The 16,728-nt window shown below is 45.7% G+C and overlaps 1 protein-coding gene and 1 long non-coding RNA gene across 2 annotated transcripts; both read left to right on the top strand.

Moving 5' to 3' along the window:
- Positions 1-4,457: 4,457 nt before the first annotated feature.
- LOC125534148 lies at positions 4,458-5,777 on the top strand. The gene is made up of 3 exons (XR_007294410.1): positions 4,458-4,704; positions 5,373-5,528; positions 5,701-5,777. It is a non-coding gene; the product is annotated as an uncharacterized LOC125534148 (long non-coding RNA).
- A 4,071-nt stretch (positions 5,778-9,848) lies between these two features.
- On the top strand, positions 9,849-10,937 carry LOC125534149 (BTB/POZ and MATH domain-containing protein 2-like). Its single transcript, XM_048697438.1, has one exon. It carries the CDS (start codon positions 9,849-9,851, stop codon positions 10,935-10,937), a length of 1,089 nt encoding a protein of 362 aa, XP_048553395.1.
- Positions 10,938-16,728: the final 5,791 nt, after the last annotated feature.

A 16,728-nucleotide genomic window follows, 5' to 3' on the forward strand; every position in this document is an offset into this window, starting at 1 on the left:
GATGTATTCTGTAATGTAAATACAATGAAATTAATTACCGCTAATCAAACACTTGGCTGCTAATTCATGTTTGAGCATCGATCGGTCTCCTCGTGAGAATCTTATGTTGTAATTTTCTTCCTAGCACCTACCTGGGGAGTGCCCGACCCACTAGACATGCCTAGGCCACCCAGAACACATGGCAACGCCACGGTGACGCGGTGACCACGCGGCGGGCATGCGAGTTTACGCGCTCTAGAGTTGGAGCCCTCGGCCACCGTCCAAACCTCAACGTATCGCCACCAAACCATGTATTTATGATTAAATAGGTGCTTATGTAACTATAAATGATTTTTGGAAAAAATAAATAGCAAACTATGAGGCAGGTGCAGTTCAAATTTGACCCGCTTCCAACTGAATCGGCGGAAATTTGTCTTTTTCACGAGAGGTGGATCAAAACTTTTTACACCCAACCATTTTTTCAATTGTGCATTAAATATGTCCTAGTATTTTAGAAAAATGATTTGGTCCAATTTTGCAACAATTATTTTGGAGGTCCTTCACAAAAAAACTCCTTTTGGGCACTCGAAAAATGGAAAATGGTTTTTTCGTCCAAAGAAAATGAAAACTTCCTTAGGCAACATTGTTTGCCATTCCAATATGCACCCTTGTGCACAGTATGAGATCATTTGAACAAACTATGCCATGAATGTGGCCATAAGATTGATCATTTGGCTTGAAAGCCATTGATCTCCACACGTGATAGCTCGTTTCTGAGAACACTTTTTAAAAATAATTGCCGTATTACAAGTTTGTTATTTTTCCTGGGAACTTGGCCACATATAATGACACAATGCAAAGGTTTCCCAATTTTTTTATTTTTTTGAATTTTTTATGCCCGTTTCAAAATGCGGTCAAAACGGCGGGAATGACCGTTCCTAGCTAGTGGTTGAATCATGGAATTTTTTTGGTGTTTCTATGATTAAATAGATACTTATGTACCTAGAAATGTTTTTTTTAAAAATAAATAGCAAACTATGAGGCAGCTGCAGTTCAAATTTGACCCGCTTCGAGCTGAATCGGCGGAAATTTGTCTTTTTCACGAGAGGTGGATCAAAACTTTTTACACCCCAACCATTTTGTCAATTGTGCATTAAATATGTCCTAGTCTTTTCAAAAATTGATTTGGTCCAATTTTGCAACAATTATTTGGAAGGTTCTTCACAAAAAAACCTCCTTTTGGGCACTCGAAAAATGGAAAATGGTTTTTTCGTCCAAAGAAAATGAAAACTTCCTTAGGAAACATTGTTTGCCATTCAAATATACACCCTTGTGCACAATATGAGATCATTTGAACAAACTATGCCATGAATGTGGCCATAAGATTGATCATTTGGCTTGAAAGCCATGAATCTTCACACATAATAGCTCATTTCTGAGAATACTTTTTTAAAATAATTGCCGTATTACAAGTTTATTCTTTTCCTGGAAACTTGGTCACATATAATGACACAATGCGAAGGTTTTCCAATTTTTTGATTTTTTTTTAATTTTTATGCCCGTTTCAAAATGCGGTCAAAACGGCGGGAATGACCGTTCCTAGCTAGTGGTTGAATCTTGGAATTTTTTTGATGTTTCTATGATTAAATAGATACTTATGTACCTAGAAATGATTTTTTGAAAAAATAAAGAGCAAACTATGAGGCACCTGTAGTTCAAATTTGACCCGCTTCCTGCTGAATCGGTGGCAATTTGTCTTTTTCACTAGAGGTGGATCAAAACTTTTGACACCCAACCATTTGGTCAATTGTGAATCAACTATGGCCTAGTATTTTAGAAAAATGATTTCGTCCAATTTTGCAACAAATATATGGTAGGTCCTTCACAAAAAGAACTCAATTCGGGCACTCGAAAAATGGAAAATGAATTTTTCGTGCAAAGAAAATGAAAACTCCCTTAGGCGACATTGTTTGGAATTCCAAGATGCACCCTTGTGCACAATATGAGATCATTTGAACAAACTATGCCATGAATGTGGCCATAAGATTGATCATTTGGCTTGAAAACCCTGAATCTTCACGCGTGATAGCTCATTTCTCAGAACACTTTTTTAAAATAATTGCTGTATTACAAGTTTGTTATTTATCCCGAGAACTTGGTCACATATGATGGCATAATGCGAAGGTTTCCCAATTTTTTAATTTTTTTTTTAATTTTTTATGCCCGTTTCAAAATGTGGTCAAAACAGCAGGAATGACCGTTCCTAGCTAGTGGTTGAATCTTGAATTTTTTTGGTGTTTCTTTGATTCAATAGGTACTTATGTACCTAGAAATGATTTTTGGAAAAAATAAATAGCAAACTATGAGGCAGCTGCAGTTCAAATTTGACCCGCTTCCAACTAAATCGGCGGGAATTTGTCTTTTTCACGAGAGGTGGATCAAACCTTTTTACACCCAACCATTTTGTCAATTGTGCATTAAATATGTCCTAGTATTTTATAAAATTGATTTGGTCCAATTTTGCGACAATTATTTGGGAGGTCCTTCACAAAAAAACCTCCTTTCAGGCACTCAGAAAATGGAAAATGGTTTTTTCGTCCAAAGAAAATGAAAACTTCCTTAGGCAACATTGTTTGCCATTCCAATACGCACCCTTGTGCACAATATGAGATCATTTGAACAAACTATGCCATGAATGTGGCCATAAGATTGATCATTTGGCTTGAAAGCCATGAATCTTCACCCATGATAGGTCATTTCTGAGAACACTTTTTTTAAATAATTGTCGTATTACAAGTTTGTTATTTTTCCTGAAAACTTGGTCACATATGATGACACAATGCGAAGGTTTCCCAATTTTTTGATTTTTTTTTTGAATTTTTTATGCCCGTTTCAAAATGCGGTCAAAACGACGGGAATGACCGTTCCTAGCTAGTGATTGAATCTTGGAATTTTTTTGGTGTTTCTCTGATTAAATAGGTACTTATGTACCTAGAAATGATTTTTGGAAAAAATAAATAGCAAACTATGAGGCAGCTGCAGTTCAAATTTGACCCGCTTCCAGCTGAATCGGCGGGAATTTGTCTTTTTCACCAGTGGTGGATCAAGGCTTTTGACACCCAACCATTGTGTTAATTGTGCATTAAACATGGCCTAGTATTTTATAAAAATGATTTGGTCCAATTTTGCAACAAATATATGGTAGATTCTTTACAAAAAAACTCATTTTGGGCACTCGAAAAATGGAAAATGGCTGTTTTGTGCAATGAAAGTGAAAAACCCCCAAATCAACATTGTTTGTCATCCCAAGATACACACATGTGCACACTATTTGTTCATTTTAGCAAACTATAAGTGGTTAATATGTTGAATGTTTACCCTGAATTATAGGGTGAAAATTATAAGAGAAACAAAAGAAAAAAACAAAACTACCTAAGCTTAATTCTGATTGGTGGAATCACTTGTGGCTTGGATCGATGACCTGGCATCCATCCTTCCATCCATCCCATCCCACGGCAGCAAACCCCCCTCTCTCGCGCGAACCCCACCCAACCCCTTCTCTCTCTCGCGTGAACCCCACCCACGGCAGCAAGCCCTCCTCTCTCTCGCGCTAACCCTAGCGCTGCACTCCTCCCTTGCCGCCGCCACCTCCGGCGCCAGATCCTGGCTATCGCGTCTCCCTCCGGCCTCGCCGCCGGTGCTCCCGCCCTCTCCCCCCTCCCTCACCTCCCCTCACCTCATCGGAAGAGAAGACGGAGATCGTGCGCGCGAGCAGGTCAGGCGGCGGCGCCGGCTCCTAGATCCGCAAGGGCTTGGACCTGGAGCTCCAACCCCATGGCAGCGGCGGCAGCTGCGGTTGACAGGTCCGCCATGGGCCTGGACCTGGAGTTCTGTCTCCTCCATGGGGTCGGCTTCCAGATCCGCGCCCCCATGGGTTGGACCTGGTGCTCCATCTCCACGGCATCGTCTGCTTCCCCTCGGCCGTCTGCGTCCTTCTACTGCTCGTTGAGGTAAGATATTCTCCCGATTTGCTCTTCCTTTCTCTTCAATTCCCTTACCTGATGCATTGTGGCTTCCCTCCCTCCTCACGCAGAGCGCCGTGGTCGTCGTCGCAGAGACCTCCAGGCCACGGCTCCGCTGCCTGACGCGTTTTCAGGTCGTCGGTCATCCACCTCCCACTCTCTCTTTTTGCCCCCCCACTCGATCCCATCTGCCTAGGTGGTAGCTCTGCGTAGCATCTGGTCCTTGCCATGCTCTGTGTGTCTGTCTTTAGAGATGCTCTGTGTGTCCATCTTTAGATGATTTGATTTGCATCCTAGAATCAATTCATTTGCAATCCATTTGATGTTTTGAATTCATTTGCACAATTAGATCGAGAACAATTGCCACCAAAAATACCTTGAGTGCTGCCTATGAATTGTCTCCTATGAAGAGGATGTAGCATCTCCACTTAATCCCCCCCCCCCCCCGCTTGCTCAATTTTTCTAACTGTATATATGTGCTGTGTGTACCCTTAGCCATTAAAAAACTAGTTGTTAATTTCATTCGCTGCAGTCTCTCTTAAGTTAGCTCCCAGCTCTCACTTCCGTTTACTTGAATGTTTAGGGTGGTGGATGAACGAGACGAATGCATTGCGCTCCTAAGAAGATTGTGAACTGCCGAGGCTACCCAACTAGCTGCGAGTAGACAAGCGAGGCATGGCTTGGTTACTGACTGCGGTTACTGGTAAGAACCTTTTACATCCTGGTATAGCTCCAAGTGTACATTCACCACGGTTACTGCCTGTGTATAAACTAGTTTTCAATGTACTAGCGACATGTTTTAGCAATTAAAGTTGCAGTTTCTATAACTGAAATGCTACAAAAATAGGGGCCAAAGTGGCAGATTGTTTCTTTTTGAGGGGCAAAGTGGCATATTAGTTGGTACTGTAGTAAGTTGCTTATGTTGGTGTGGCGCACTCAGTCATGTTTCTTTGCACTAGAATTTTCAAAAAACACATGATTTTTTTTGGGGTGGTTGTCTGAACTGAATTGCTTAGAACTTTCCTATCCAAACAAGAGTTGCCATTTTTCAGTATAATATGAGATTTCTGTGATGAGTAGTCGGATCATTCCTACAGACTTTTGTTCTTTGATTTGAAAATTGTAGCTCACATAGTACAACAGTTGGTGTTGTAGCTGAGCACCTTTCTTTTTCTTCAGTACAGCCACATGTTTTTTCTTTAGCTCTCAAACTGCAGCTTACATGGTTGTGCTTTCTTAGCTCTTAGCTTTCTCAGTTCTTAAAATCCAGCTCAAATCGTTGTGAAATTTATCCTAGATAGACATTCAGTATTGTTCTATCTAGTTCTACTGGGACAAGTTTCTCAGTTTCATTGATCCTCTCTTTTTCAGCGCGAGCGCCGACGCGGCGGGGTGGGGCTTGCTCGGCCCGTTCGGGCTACTCGTGCTGGTCAACGATGGCCTGTCGGAGCAGACCGCTGTCTACTTCTACCTGGTCAAGGGTGCGGACGGGAAGCTCAGCACTCACTTCTGCCAAGACGCCTTCAGGTATGCACACATCGATCTTAAATCTACACGCGCTTCTAATTACAGTGTACTGCGCCATGTTGTTTCAGTATTTTTGATGTAATAACATCTTTTCTTGTGGGATGGAGGGAGTGGCATCTATCTATCTTACCTTGCTGAGAAACTACTTGCCATCTCAAATTATGTTTGTCAGGTCGTTGAAGGCGAACATTCTCGTCAAGGCCGTTTACGGCAGCTTCGTCCCTGTACTTGATGGAGAAAATCTATAAGTGAGAATACGTTTCTTAAAGTAAATTCAGAAGCGTCAGTCGACATATTAAGATTGATTGGTCTTTGACTCATCAGTTACTGATTTGATTTTGTCCTGGCGGGGCACTACTAGGCCAAGCAGAACAGGAAGAATGTCATGCCGGCCCGCATCATCAAGCACACCATGGAGATCATACACCTCCTCACCGACGCCAACCCCATATTCCCTTCTCTCCTTCCTTGAGATAGCTTGTATTATATGATGTCAGTTTAATGGATGAGAGTAGCAGTAGGATCGTATTTTTCTTCAGCTGCTGTCAATTGTCACTGTTTGTTGTTCCTTCAGATAGCTAGTATTAACTGGTTGCTTGCTTCTGTACCATGCTATCTATGGGTTATTGCTTATTAGTATTGTTTATCCGACCATGAGCTTGAATGGTGTAGGAGTACAACAGCACCAGGTTAATTTGTAGAAGTGAGGTTACTGAATTTTTTCTATGCCATGGTACAATAATAATTTGAATGGTAGCCAGTTGACACGAGCTATTTGGCCCAATTCCTGGTCTCTATTAGGGGGTACAATTTATTACTTTCTGTATAGATTTGTTAGCAATGGATGAACTGATCAGGGAAACAGTTCTGAGCTGATCTGAAGTTCTGAATTGGTCCAGCACATCTGAATTTGGAGTGCATTCTGTACTACAGTCAGTGCCTTAGTCTGTTCGGCAGTTTTCTGCTTCTCTGCTGGTAGCTTAATTATAAGAATACAATTCTCACTAAATGTACTTTGCATTCTTACTGTATCTACTGTTGCCACAATCATTCTTGTACCAACTTATTTATCATAGCTAAACAATAAACTGTAGAGGCAATTTTGCAGCCTGTCAATGCCACCAGGATAACAATGACCCTTGCCCTGTTAATTTATAGTACTTCTGCTCTGCTCTGCTCCTCAAGGTACCCTCATCTTTGATTTCTTCCCTTCAACTCTCTGATGCTGCTTTCCTTCCTCGTGCAGGCACGCCCCGATGCTCCCCTCGGTCTGGGCACCCGATGCCAGGCAGGCTGTGGATGCCCTAGACCTCAAGGCCGGCCGTGCTACTCCAGCTGCTCCTGCCCCAGCCATGCTCAACTTCGCTCCTGGTCAGTTGCCGCAGGTGAGACACTTGCCTCCATGCTTGGATGATTCTACCTGCTCACTTAGTATCATACTTGAATCTATGCGTATATGGTACATATAATTTGACTGAAACTATAGTTTTTGTAGTTTTACTTTGTGTTCTTATAGTTTTACCGAAACTGTAGAAATGACTGATGCACAAATTATTGAGAATAGAGAAGCAGCCTCAAGCTGATGTTGCAACAACTGGAAACGATGTGTCTAAATTATTGAGAATATGTTCTTTGATTCAGTGCTGATGCACAAAAACCTTCTCTGCAATATATTAACTGGTCATATTCTACTTCTGTAGCTATACCTTCTCTGCGAGCCCATGACTGCTCAAACAGAAAGAAAGAGCTCTCAACTATTTGTTTATCCTGGTCCCTTTGATCAACGTAGTTTTACTGAAACTGTAGTTGGTACTTCCTTAGTGTTCAGTACATGGTACATATAGAGCTGCGTACAGCAATTACAAGAGGCATTCTCTTGTTGATGTCATTGTCTCAATACCTTTGCACATGTAAAATATGTTGACAAAGTGTTAAGTTGGATTACCGTGTCATGTTGATGGCATTGTCTCTAAACATTTGATAATGTTTCTTTTTGGTGATCTGGATCAGGATCTAATGTTGTTTAGGCTGCTGCTGCTGTGACGGAAGATCAGAAGAGGCCTGGAGATGCGCACTACCATTTTAGTTGATGTTGCACCATGTTTTGGTGCTTGTGTATCTGTTTTTGCTTGTAAGCACACTTGTATGTCCTTGTGTATCTGTTTTTGCTTGTTTTAGTTGATGTTGGACATGCGGATTGTATGCGCTGTTGTGTGTATTTGGCTGAATGATTTCTAAATTTAATCATTTAATCAAGAGAATTATTGAGTGTTTGCTGTTCAAGTGTGTAAACTGGAAATCCGTGAATAAAAAGACCAAATGGTCTATTGGACCAAATAATATATGGGCTCTAAAAAGGCTATGGCACAAATAATAGTGGACTGGAACATTGTTTACTTCTGGGAAACCTGAACAAAAAGGCTTAACGAAATGGTCCGCAAAAGGGCCATGGCCTAGAAAATTAAAAGGCCGAATTGTTGGGCTTGGCCCATGAAGTCGACCAAAAATTCACAGGAAAAAATATATGAAAAAGGCTGAATTAATAGGCTCGGCCCATATAAACACCGAATTGGACCGGGCTGAATCTTGTGCCACGTCAGATTGCCACGCTGGATGCCTACGTGGCCTGGGGAGGTTGCTAGTGACCAAAACAAAATAATAGACGTATTTTGGTCGTAAACGTCTTCGACCATTCCAGAAGAAAGGTCGCTATAGTCAGTTTATGACGGCCAGCTTTTGACCTTATGTTTTTGGTCACAAAAAGGTCACAAATGGAAATTTGTGACCATTCAGTGACCAATAGTGGTGGTCACAAGTTGACATATTTCTTGTAGTGGTTGTTGCCATTGTATGGGCGACGACTACGGCTGGCACGACAGTGGGTGCTCCCTGTAGTGTCTGGAATTGGGGCGACGATCCCTCTTCATCAACGGCGGCGGACTCCGGGATCGTGTGGGCGATTCGGAGTCTGGATCTCGAGGTGGTGACGGCCTTTTGAGGCTAGTGGGGGTATGGGACGTCCCTTCCATCAACAGATCGGGTTTGATGCAGCTCTGCAGGTGACACATGTGCCTCTTTCGGAGTTGTTGGGCGGTGCCTGTTGCCGGCAGGTGAAGCCATCGGTGGATGTGCTACCGGCGGATGATACGCATGGCGTCTTATATGGAGACGTCAAGTCATGCCTGCTGCCGGCAGGTAATGCACAGTGGCTCTGGCGGAGGTGTCATGTTTAGCCTGTTGCTGTCGGATCGAAGGTGGTGCGACAGTAGCGGGAGGCAAGCGGTATGGGACGTCTTTGTCTTCTGTTGTCTTCTCCAGAGGTATTTGACTATCGAGGTGTCGGTAGACGGATAACGGTGGATGGTACGGACGGCTTCAACGACGAGTTTATGCACTCCGGTGGAAACACAAGATCTCTGATCAGACTACGTCGTCGCGCGCCTGTGTCGTGTCCTTACTGAAGGTGGTGGATTGAAGCTTGGCTTTGGGGATGAGAATCCGGAGTTCAACCTTGTGGTGGACTCGCCATCATCAGCGCACGTGCGGCGATTCCTTCTTGAAGGCGTAGCCTAGGAGTTGTGTATTATTCGTTTATGATGTGTCCTGTATCATAGGGATTAGTGGCTATCTGGAGGAGGCACTGTCGTGAGGTATACGACATCAGAGTTTGTTTTCCGCTTTATTTCCGGGTCGATGGTGTTCGGCTGCTGGATTTTGCACTATTAATAATATATAACTGCATGCATCGTTCTGATGCAGAGGCCGGGGGTTATCCTCTTTTTCGAAAGAAAAAAAAGATGGTGGGTAGTCTGATATAGCAAGCATTTTACATAGGAGACTGAAGATGTTAGCGGGAATCCTAAGAGCTTTGCTATATTTTTCATTGGCAAGGGAAGCCAACGGTGTAACACATCTTTGTGCAGCTCGGGCTAGTAGTAGCACGAGACGCTGTCTCTGGATGAGTTGTATCCCCAATTTTGTAGCTAGCCAACTACAGATCGATTGTAATACTCCTGGTTAATTTATGGGAGTTTGTGATATGAAAAAAATAAAGAAAGAAAAAGAATAGCAAATCCTCTCCCATCGATCAGAAGTCGAGCACACAGGCCCCACGTAACCGATAACAACGACTCTTTCTTTCTTCGGTTCCTCTCCCGAGTCGGATGCGCACGTATACGCGTGCAAATCCTACTCCACGTCGGGATTCCCCCTTTATATATAAGACGCCTAGGTACGGTACATACGCGGGTGCAAATTCTGTTCTAGTTTATTAAGTTCAAGACCAATTAACTCCCCGTCTGTTCTCCACCGCCGCCGGCCATGGCCAACAGCTGCTGGACCTCACCGGAGATCACGTCACCTGCCACGGTCTGGGAGCAGACTAGGACGCTCAATTTCGAGGTGACCGATTACCTGCAGCTCGATGGCATGGGTGTCGGCGAGTTCATTAGTTCGCCCGTCGCCGAAGTCGGCGGCTACGAGTGGAATATCAAATTCTACCCAGACGGGGACGACGAGGACTGTGACGGCCACGCCTCAGCGTTTGTCCGCTGTTACAGGCAAGCCACGGATCCGGATGTGACCGCCAAGTTGACGCTGAGCATCCTAGAGAAAAGGAGCCAGGTAAACGTAGCCAGCTTCGATGCGCTGATGTGCATCTTCTCTCCGTGCGATTTCCTTACATGGGGCCACCAGAAATTCGTCGACAAGTCCAAGCTGGAATCGCTGTCGCAACTCGGGGACGGCTGCTTCACGATACGGTGCGTCCTCGCCGTCATCACCGACGAGCCACCGTCTCGGGGGCTGTCTCGGGAGCTGCCCAGCCAACTCTCCAGCCAATTCGAGAGCATGCTCGAGGACGGGAGAGGCGCCGACGTCACGTTCCGCGTGGGCAGCCACAAGTTCCTCGGGCACAGGTGCGTTCTGGCCGCGCGGTCGCCGGTCTTCAGAGCTCAGTTCTATGGCCCCATGGCGGAGAAGGACAAGCCGCGCGTCAAGGTCGTCGACGTGGAGCCGGCCATCTTCCAGATGATGCTTCGCTACATTTATGCAGACACGCTGCCGCCGCCGCCCGCTGAAGGCTACAGCGTCGCGGTGATGCAGCACCTGATGGTCGCGGCAGACATGTATGGGCTGGAGAGGCTGAAGCTCATGTGTGAAGATGAGCTGTGCAACATTATGGATGCGGCCACCGTTATGAGCACGTACGTGCTGGCGAGTCAGCACCGCTGTAATCGACTCAAGGATGAGTGCGTAGAATTTATGTCGTCAAAAGAAATGTTGGCCGCCATCCTCGAGACCAATCAGCACTTCTTCATGACACGTCGCCGACCACTGTCATTGGAGGGGGATCATGAAGAGGAAGAAGTTGATCACAGCAGGAAATTCAAAAGGACTCGTACAAAATAGATGTTGGTTTCCTTTTTCTTTTTTTGCATAAAAGAGAATTTTTAGCCATAGCAAAGTGCCTGAATCGTTTGTAAGCCAAAAAAGTCTGAAGATTGTGGTACTAAAACCTTGGTACTTGTTTAGGGAAATGATTCAAATCATCTGACTGATATTAACGCATGTGTCCACCGTTTACTTTGATTTTAATCAGATGACTCAGGAGCAACGTATTACGTACACTAAGTTTTGCAACTGAGTAGTTTCTGCAATTTTTCCCACCATAACAATTGGTGTGTTGCGGGATTTGTATCCCCTCGAGAGCAGTCGCCTCTCCTCCCAAGCTCTCCGATAAGGCAAACGTATGCGCTGCTCTGACCGCCGCTGCCAGCGAGGCTGCTGACAAGCACGACCACCGCGGCCGGCAACCGCGCCGATTTGGGATCCGCTGCAGCGTCGGATCCGGGCGTGATTCTGGTCGATTGCTGCCCTCCTCCACCTATAATGGCACTTGCCACCCTGCTACAAGTCACTCGTGCAGATTAGAGGCTGCCAGACAGCCGATGCTAGCCGCAGGACCGCCGCCACCAAACCCAGCCTTTGTGTTGCGTCGACCGTCATCAATGGCACGTTGTCGCCTTTTTTGGTCGTGAAGTTCACACCTGCCGATGGCTATGAGGCCCTTCCCGGCGTCTACGCTACCAATCATCTCGAGACGACGACCACATAGGCTCTGACGCACAGCCGGATGATTTCCTCCTTCTCGCACCCTAGGTGTTCAAGGAATTGTGTATAAGGTATCTTTTTTGCTTCTTTCTTGTATGTTATGGAGAAATTAGTAATGGTAATTAAAATTCTTGCATTGTAGATGAGTTCAAGTGATTCGCGTTCTCCGTGGGACGATTCCTTGTCCGAAGAGAAATATGACATGATGAAGATGGAAACATCGCTTTAATCTTGATGATGTAGAAGAACAAGCGACCGAAGCATGGTGGCTCCTTTTTCAGGCGTGTGTTGATTCGGAGGGATAGGCAAGAGGCGCACACTAGATTGACGAAAAACTATTTGGTCCATCTTTAATGTATCCAGAGTGATACCTTCGCCGCCCATTTAGGATGTCTTTGGATTTGTTACTTTAGCCAATTGTGTGAAGCAAAATGTTCGGACCATCGAGCAGAGGAGGAAATGCACATGCAATCTTGGACATATCACCATCTAGAAGGTGTTTGCCGCATTGTGCAGGATGGCATGTGGTGTTTTGACTGATTTCATTGATTATAACTTGGCAATGGGAGGGAGCAATTCAATTTTTTATGTCAATTTTTTTGCAAAGGCAGTGGTGGAGGTGTTAAAATTAAATTTGAGGCATACCGTCGATCATCCGAGGACCAAGCAATCACACGAACACGACACCGAGATTTGTTAACGAGGTTCACCAATATGGCTACATCCCCGGGGCCTGACAACGGACGCTTCTCTCCGTGACACCGTCACAATACCGCACCCCGACCACTCGGGCGCCGGCACACGCCGCCGGCTCCCCCTTGCGCGCCTATGTTATTATGTTGGCATAGGTTACATCATGTGTCTATCCCCGTTATATATGAGAGGCCTAGGATACAAGTGTCCTATTAGGACACAACTCCACATCATATGTAAACACAATACAACTCCTAGTCCAACTGTAACCTACCTTGTACACAATATTCGACACAACTCTAACAAACTCCACCTTGGCGAATATTCTCCACCATCTTGAATTCGTCAATGCGTCAAACTTCCATGTACATTGGACTTGAGTTTATCCCATGAGTACCGCTACTACTCCAAAGACTCCATACGACTCCACTTGCAACTTGTAGTCCCTCTTTTTCTTGACCACAGTCAACACTCGAGCAAAATTAAGTTCCTTGTTACTCTAGTTTGTGCTCCCAACTTCCAGAGCATCAGTCCAACGCCATCACACACTGATCATTGACCTGCGTGAGAGTGAACAACTCACATATTGGGTGTCACACATAAGAGTTACCTGAACTCAACATCACCGCTCCTTTCTTGACCACCTGTCTGAAACTTAAAGGAATTTCACCATTGCTTGTAGTCACCCCGAATCAAATTCGCAGTTGTCTCACCACATGTATGACCACCAGAGCCCTGGCCCGTCTCCATGTCCCGTGCGTACCGCACGCCTCGCCGCTATTACCGCGCCGAGCCTCCGCTGTCCCGGTCGAGTTTCAAGGGTCGCGAAGCCACACCACTCAATCCCCACTGCAGAGTACCACCGATCATCACCGACCGATGACGAGTTTCATGCTTCCATCAGATCACTGGGCTCCAGTCCGAACTAAGTGTCACTCGCTTTTTTTCCCTTGCTGAATAGGCTTCGATTCCCTGGATCCTTACATCGTAGCCCTTCAATCCAGCTCCACCGTACCTTCAACATGACTCCATGGTAGATGATCAATCCACCCCGCGCCCCGTCGTCTTCAAGCTCTCGTGTGCACCGTCTTGAATCAACCCCGCGCCATAGCCTTGTCGAAGCCGCACAAGCCCTCGGGGCATGCGCCACGTGTTTCCACGCCTCAGAAGTCGGTCACCATCAGCATGACGCTCCTACGTCGTCGTCGCCGATCCCACCACCGTCTTCTGTTCCAACCGACATCCAAGTCGATCCGTCAGACTGCCTAGTCTGACCCAGCCGAACATATCCGACTGCAACCATGTTTCACCCTGCATCGTGTCAACCAGCACATACCATGCATTACTCGACGCCCTGTTAAACATGATCCTCATGACGCGTTTGTCCGCGCGCCTCCATAACTTGTCCATGTGTTCCAAGCCTTCACAACAAATCGACTTCAAAAAACTTCCATGCAACCTGCATAATTTTTCTAGTCTCTATTTGTTTTTATTGCTTCTCCGTGCACCTTGTAGCAGAAACAAGAACCAAATCAGATCCAATCAAACTGCCCCTGTACACACACGTGGCCTTGGCAATTCTTTTTTTCAACAAACAAACCCTCACGATGCCTTCAGCTCTGGACAAACGAACGGATAGCTCCTGATCAATTCGCTCTCAGCCTGCTCCATGCACATCTGCCTCTCGCTTCAGCCCCTTTAGCAGCCCAAGTTGGGCCGAGCCAGCCTGCTCTTCGCCCGGGCCTCAGCCTTGATACGCTCATGCACCGCCGGCCGGCATGAATCGATCCGCCTTGCTGCCGCCGTTGCTTTCTGATCTCGCCGAGAACACTGCCCGATTGCTATTTTCCAAACACGATACATGCTGTCTTCCATGAAATCTTCCGCTCAGATCAACCTCGTGGATCCACCGACACGACAACCACAGCCACATCTCCAATCGCACATATTGCATCTTGCAAGATCTCGTCGACAACTTTCACGTGTTCTCCTCTAAATCAACGATCCGCAGCTTTCTCGTAACCTTGCTCATGATACCACTTGTTAAAATTAAATTCAAGGCATACCGTCGATCATCCGAGGACCAAGCAATCACACGAGCACGACACCGAGATTTGTTAACGAGGTTCACCGATATGGCTACATCCCCGGGGCCTGACTACGGGCGCTCCTCCCCGTGACACCGTCACAATACCGCACCCCGGCCACCCGGGCGCCGGCACACGCCGCCGGCCCCCCTTGCGCGCCTGTGCTATTATGTTGACATAGGTTACATCGTGTGTCTACCCCCGCTATGGCGTTGTTTGGATAGTGAATTTTAGCCACGGGTATATATAGTACGAGTTTTTAGCTGAATTTTCGTAAAACCAGTTTTACAATATTTTTTATGGTTAACGAGTTTATAGAAAACTTTGTTTGGGTTAGCAAAGAATAGAACCGGGCTGGTAAGTTCATTGTTTGGATAGCCAACTCTTATTTTCCTTTTGCTGTGATCGGTGAGCCCGTGACCTTCTCCTTCTTCCCCTATCGTCCATTGACGAGAGTACATGACCAAGCTCCAGATATGATTCTTCCTTCGCCCAGGCTCCTGCTCGCCTCTAGTCGGGCCCGCATGGCTCCGCGTGCTATCGACCGGCGATGGCTCTTTCCCTGGCACCGAGGTCGTTGCTTCCTCCCGGCACAGGCTCCGCCTGGGCTGCTGCTCGCCTGCCCTCGCACTTCCCTCATGTGGGCGGGGCCGCCGGCGAGCATTTACCTTGGTGGTCGAGGCCGCCTTTGATGCGAATGGAGCAGCCACACCAAGCCATCGCATAACTCGTGAGAGTGCTCGCCGCCGTCCACCCTGACGTCCATGGCGGTCAGCCATGCGGCGGCCACCATGCCGGCGCTGGAGCTCAGTCTATCACCTGCCTGAAGGTCAAATTGCTGCGCACGTCTTGTGGTCGCCAATGGAGCTACCGAAGGACTTATACTCTTCCTCAAGCAAAACTAGAGCTAATGAAATGTTGAGGAACGAGAGAGATGCGGAGAAAAGTAGTTGTGATCAGTATTTGTGAAACACGTTTTTGCAAAAACGACTAATAGTCGTTTTTCTACAAACCCGGAATCCTGGGTTTCTGGAAACTAAGTTTCCTAAATCCATGGATTTGGTGGAGTAGCCAAACAAGGTTTTATACGGTTAAACAGTTTTCCTAGTTTATAGAGATCTAGTTTTGTATATTCTTCCTATCCAAACAACGCCTATATATGAGAGGCCTAGGATACAAGTGTCCTATTAGGACACAACTCCACATCCTATGTAAACACAATACAACTTCTAGTCCAACTGTAACCTACCTTGTACACAATATTCGACACAACTCTAACAGGAGGTGTTCAACCAGAGTGTTTGAGGGCACTCAATATTCAGGACATGATGAGGCTTTTGGAGAACAAAGGCCGTGGGTGTTCAGGTATGCTTGGCTCAATTGACATGCACCGGAAGTGGGAAAACTTCCCTGGATTATGGTATAGATAGTTCAAAGGATACACGAAGGATGCCACCATCATTCTTGAGGTTGTGGCCGATCAGGAGACATGAATTTGGCATGCATACTTTGGGATGCCTGGTTCTTGCAATGACATCAATGTCTCGAGTGGTTACCTCCGTTTGCCAAGTTATCCAATGGAGAATCACCACCAGTGGAGTCCCATGCAAATGGCCGCACATACAACATGAGTTACTACCTTTTGGATGGGACATATCCAAAGTGGGCTAGTTTTGTAAAGCTAATTTGAAGTCCGAAGGTAAGAAAGAACTCTACTTTCATAACACTCAAGCGACCACTAGAAAAGATGTGGAGAGGACTTTTAGAATTTTACAAGCCTAATTTGCTATTGTGCGTGGACCGACTAGGTTTTGGGATCAAGGGATCTTTTGATACATCATCACGGCTTGCATGATCATGCACACCAAAATCATTGAGAATGAGCGTGGAAAATATTTGGATTACACCTTCTATGAAGTCATGGGAAATTCAATGCAGCCGCATAGAAGGGAAGACCGAATCAGACGCCTTCTTGATAGGCATAATGACATTTGAGATCCTGATACACACGAAGACCTTCAAAAAGATCTCATGGAGGAGTGGTGGATGTGGCATGGGGAACAACATTCATAGTTTATCTCTACGTTTCTTGTATCGTGTGATGAACCATGTAATAATTTGATGTTATGTTTGTATATGAATATGTTTATGTATGCAATTGTATTGCTCTATTTTAGGGCAGCTCTTAGAGAAATTTGGTGTCATATTATAAGGTCGTTGTTGTAGAAACAAAATCAGGTGATGTTAAATCCACTTTTTGGTGTCCAACAATTTTTTCGTGTCCTATTATAGGGCTGCAGTGGCCTTTG

Source organism: Triticum urartu, chromosome 2 (assembly GCF_003073215.2).
Source record: "Triticum urartu cultivar G1812 chromosome 2, Tu2.1, whole genome shotgun sequence".
Classification (NCBI taxonomy): Eukaryota; Viridiplantae; Streptophyta; class Magnoliopsida; order Poales; family Poaceae; genus Triticum; species Triticum urartu.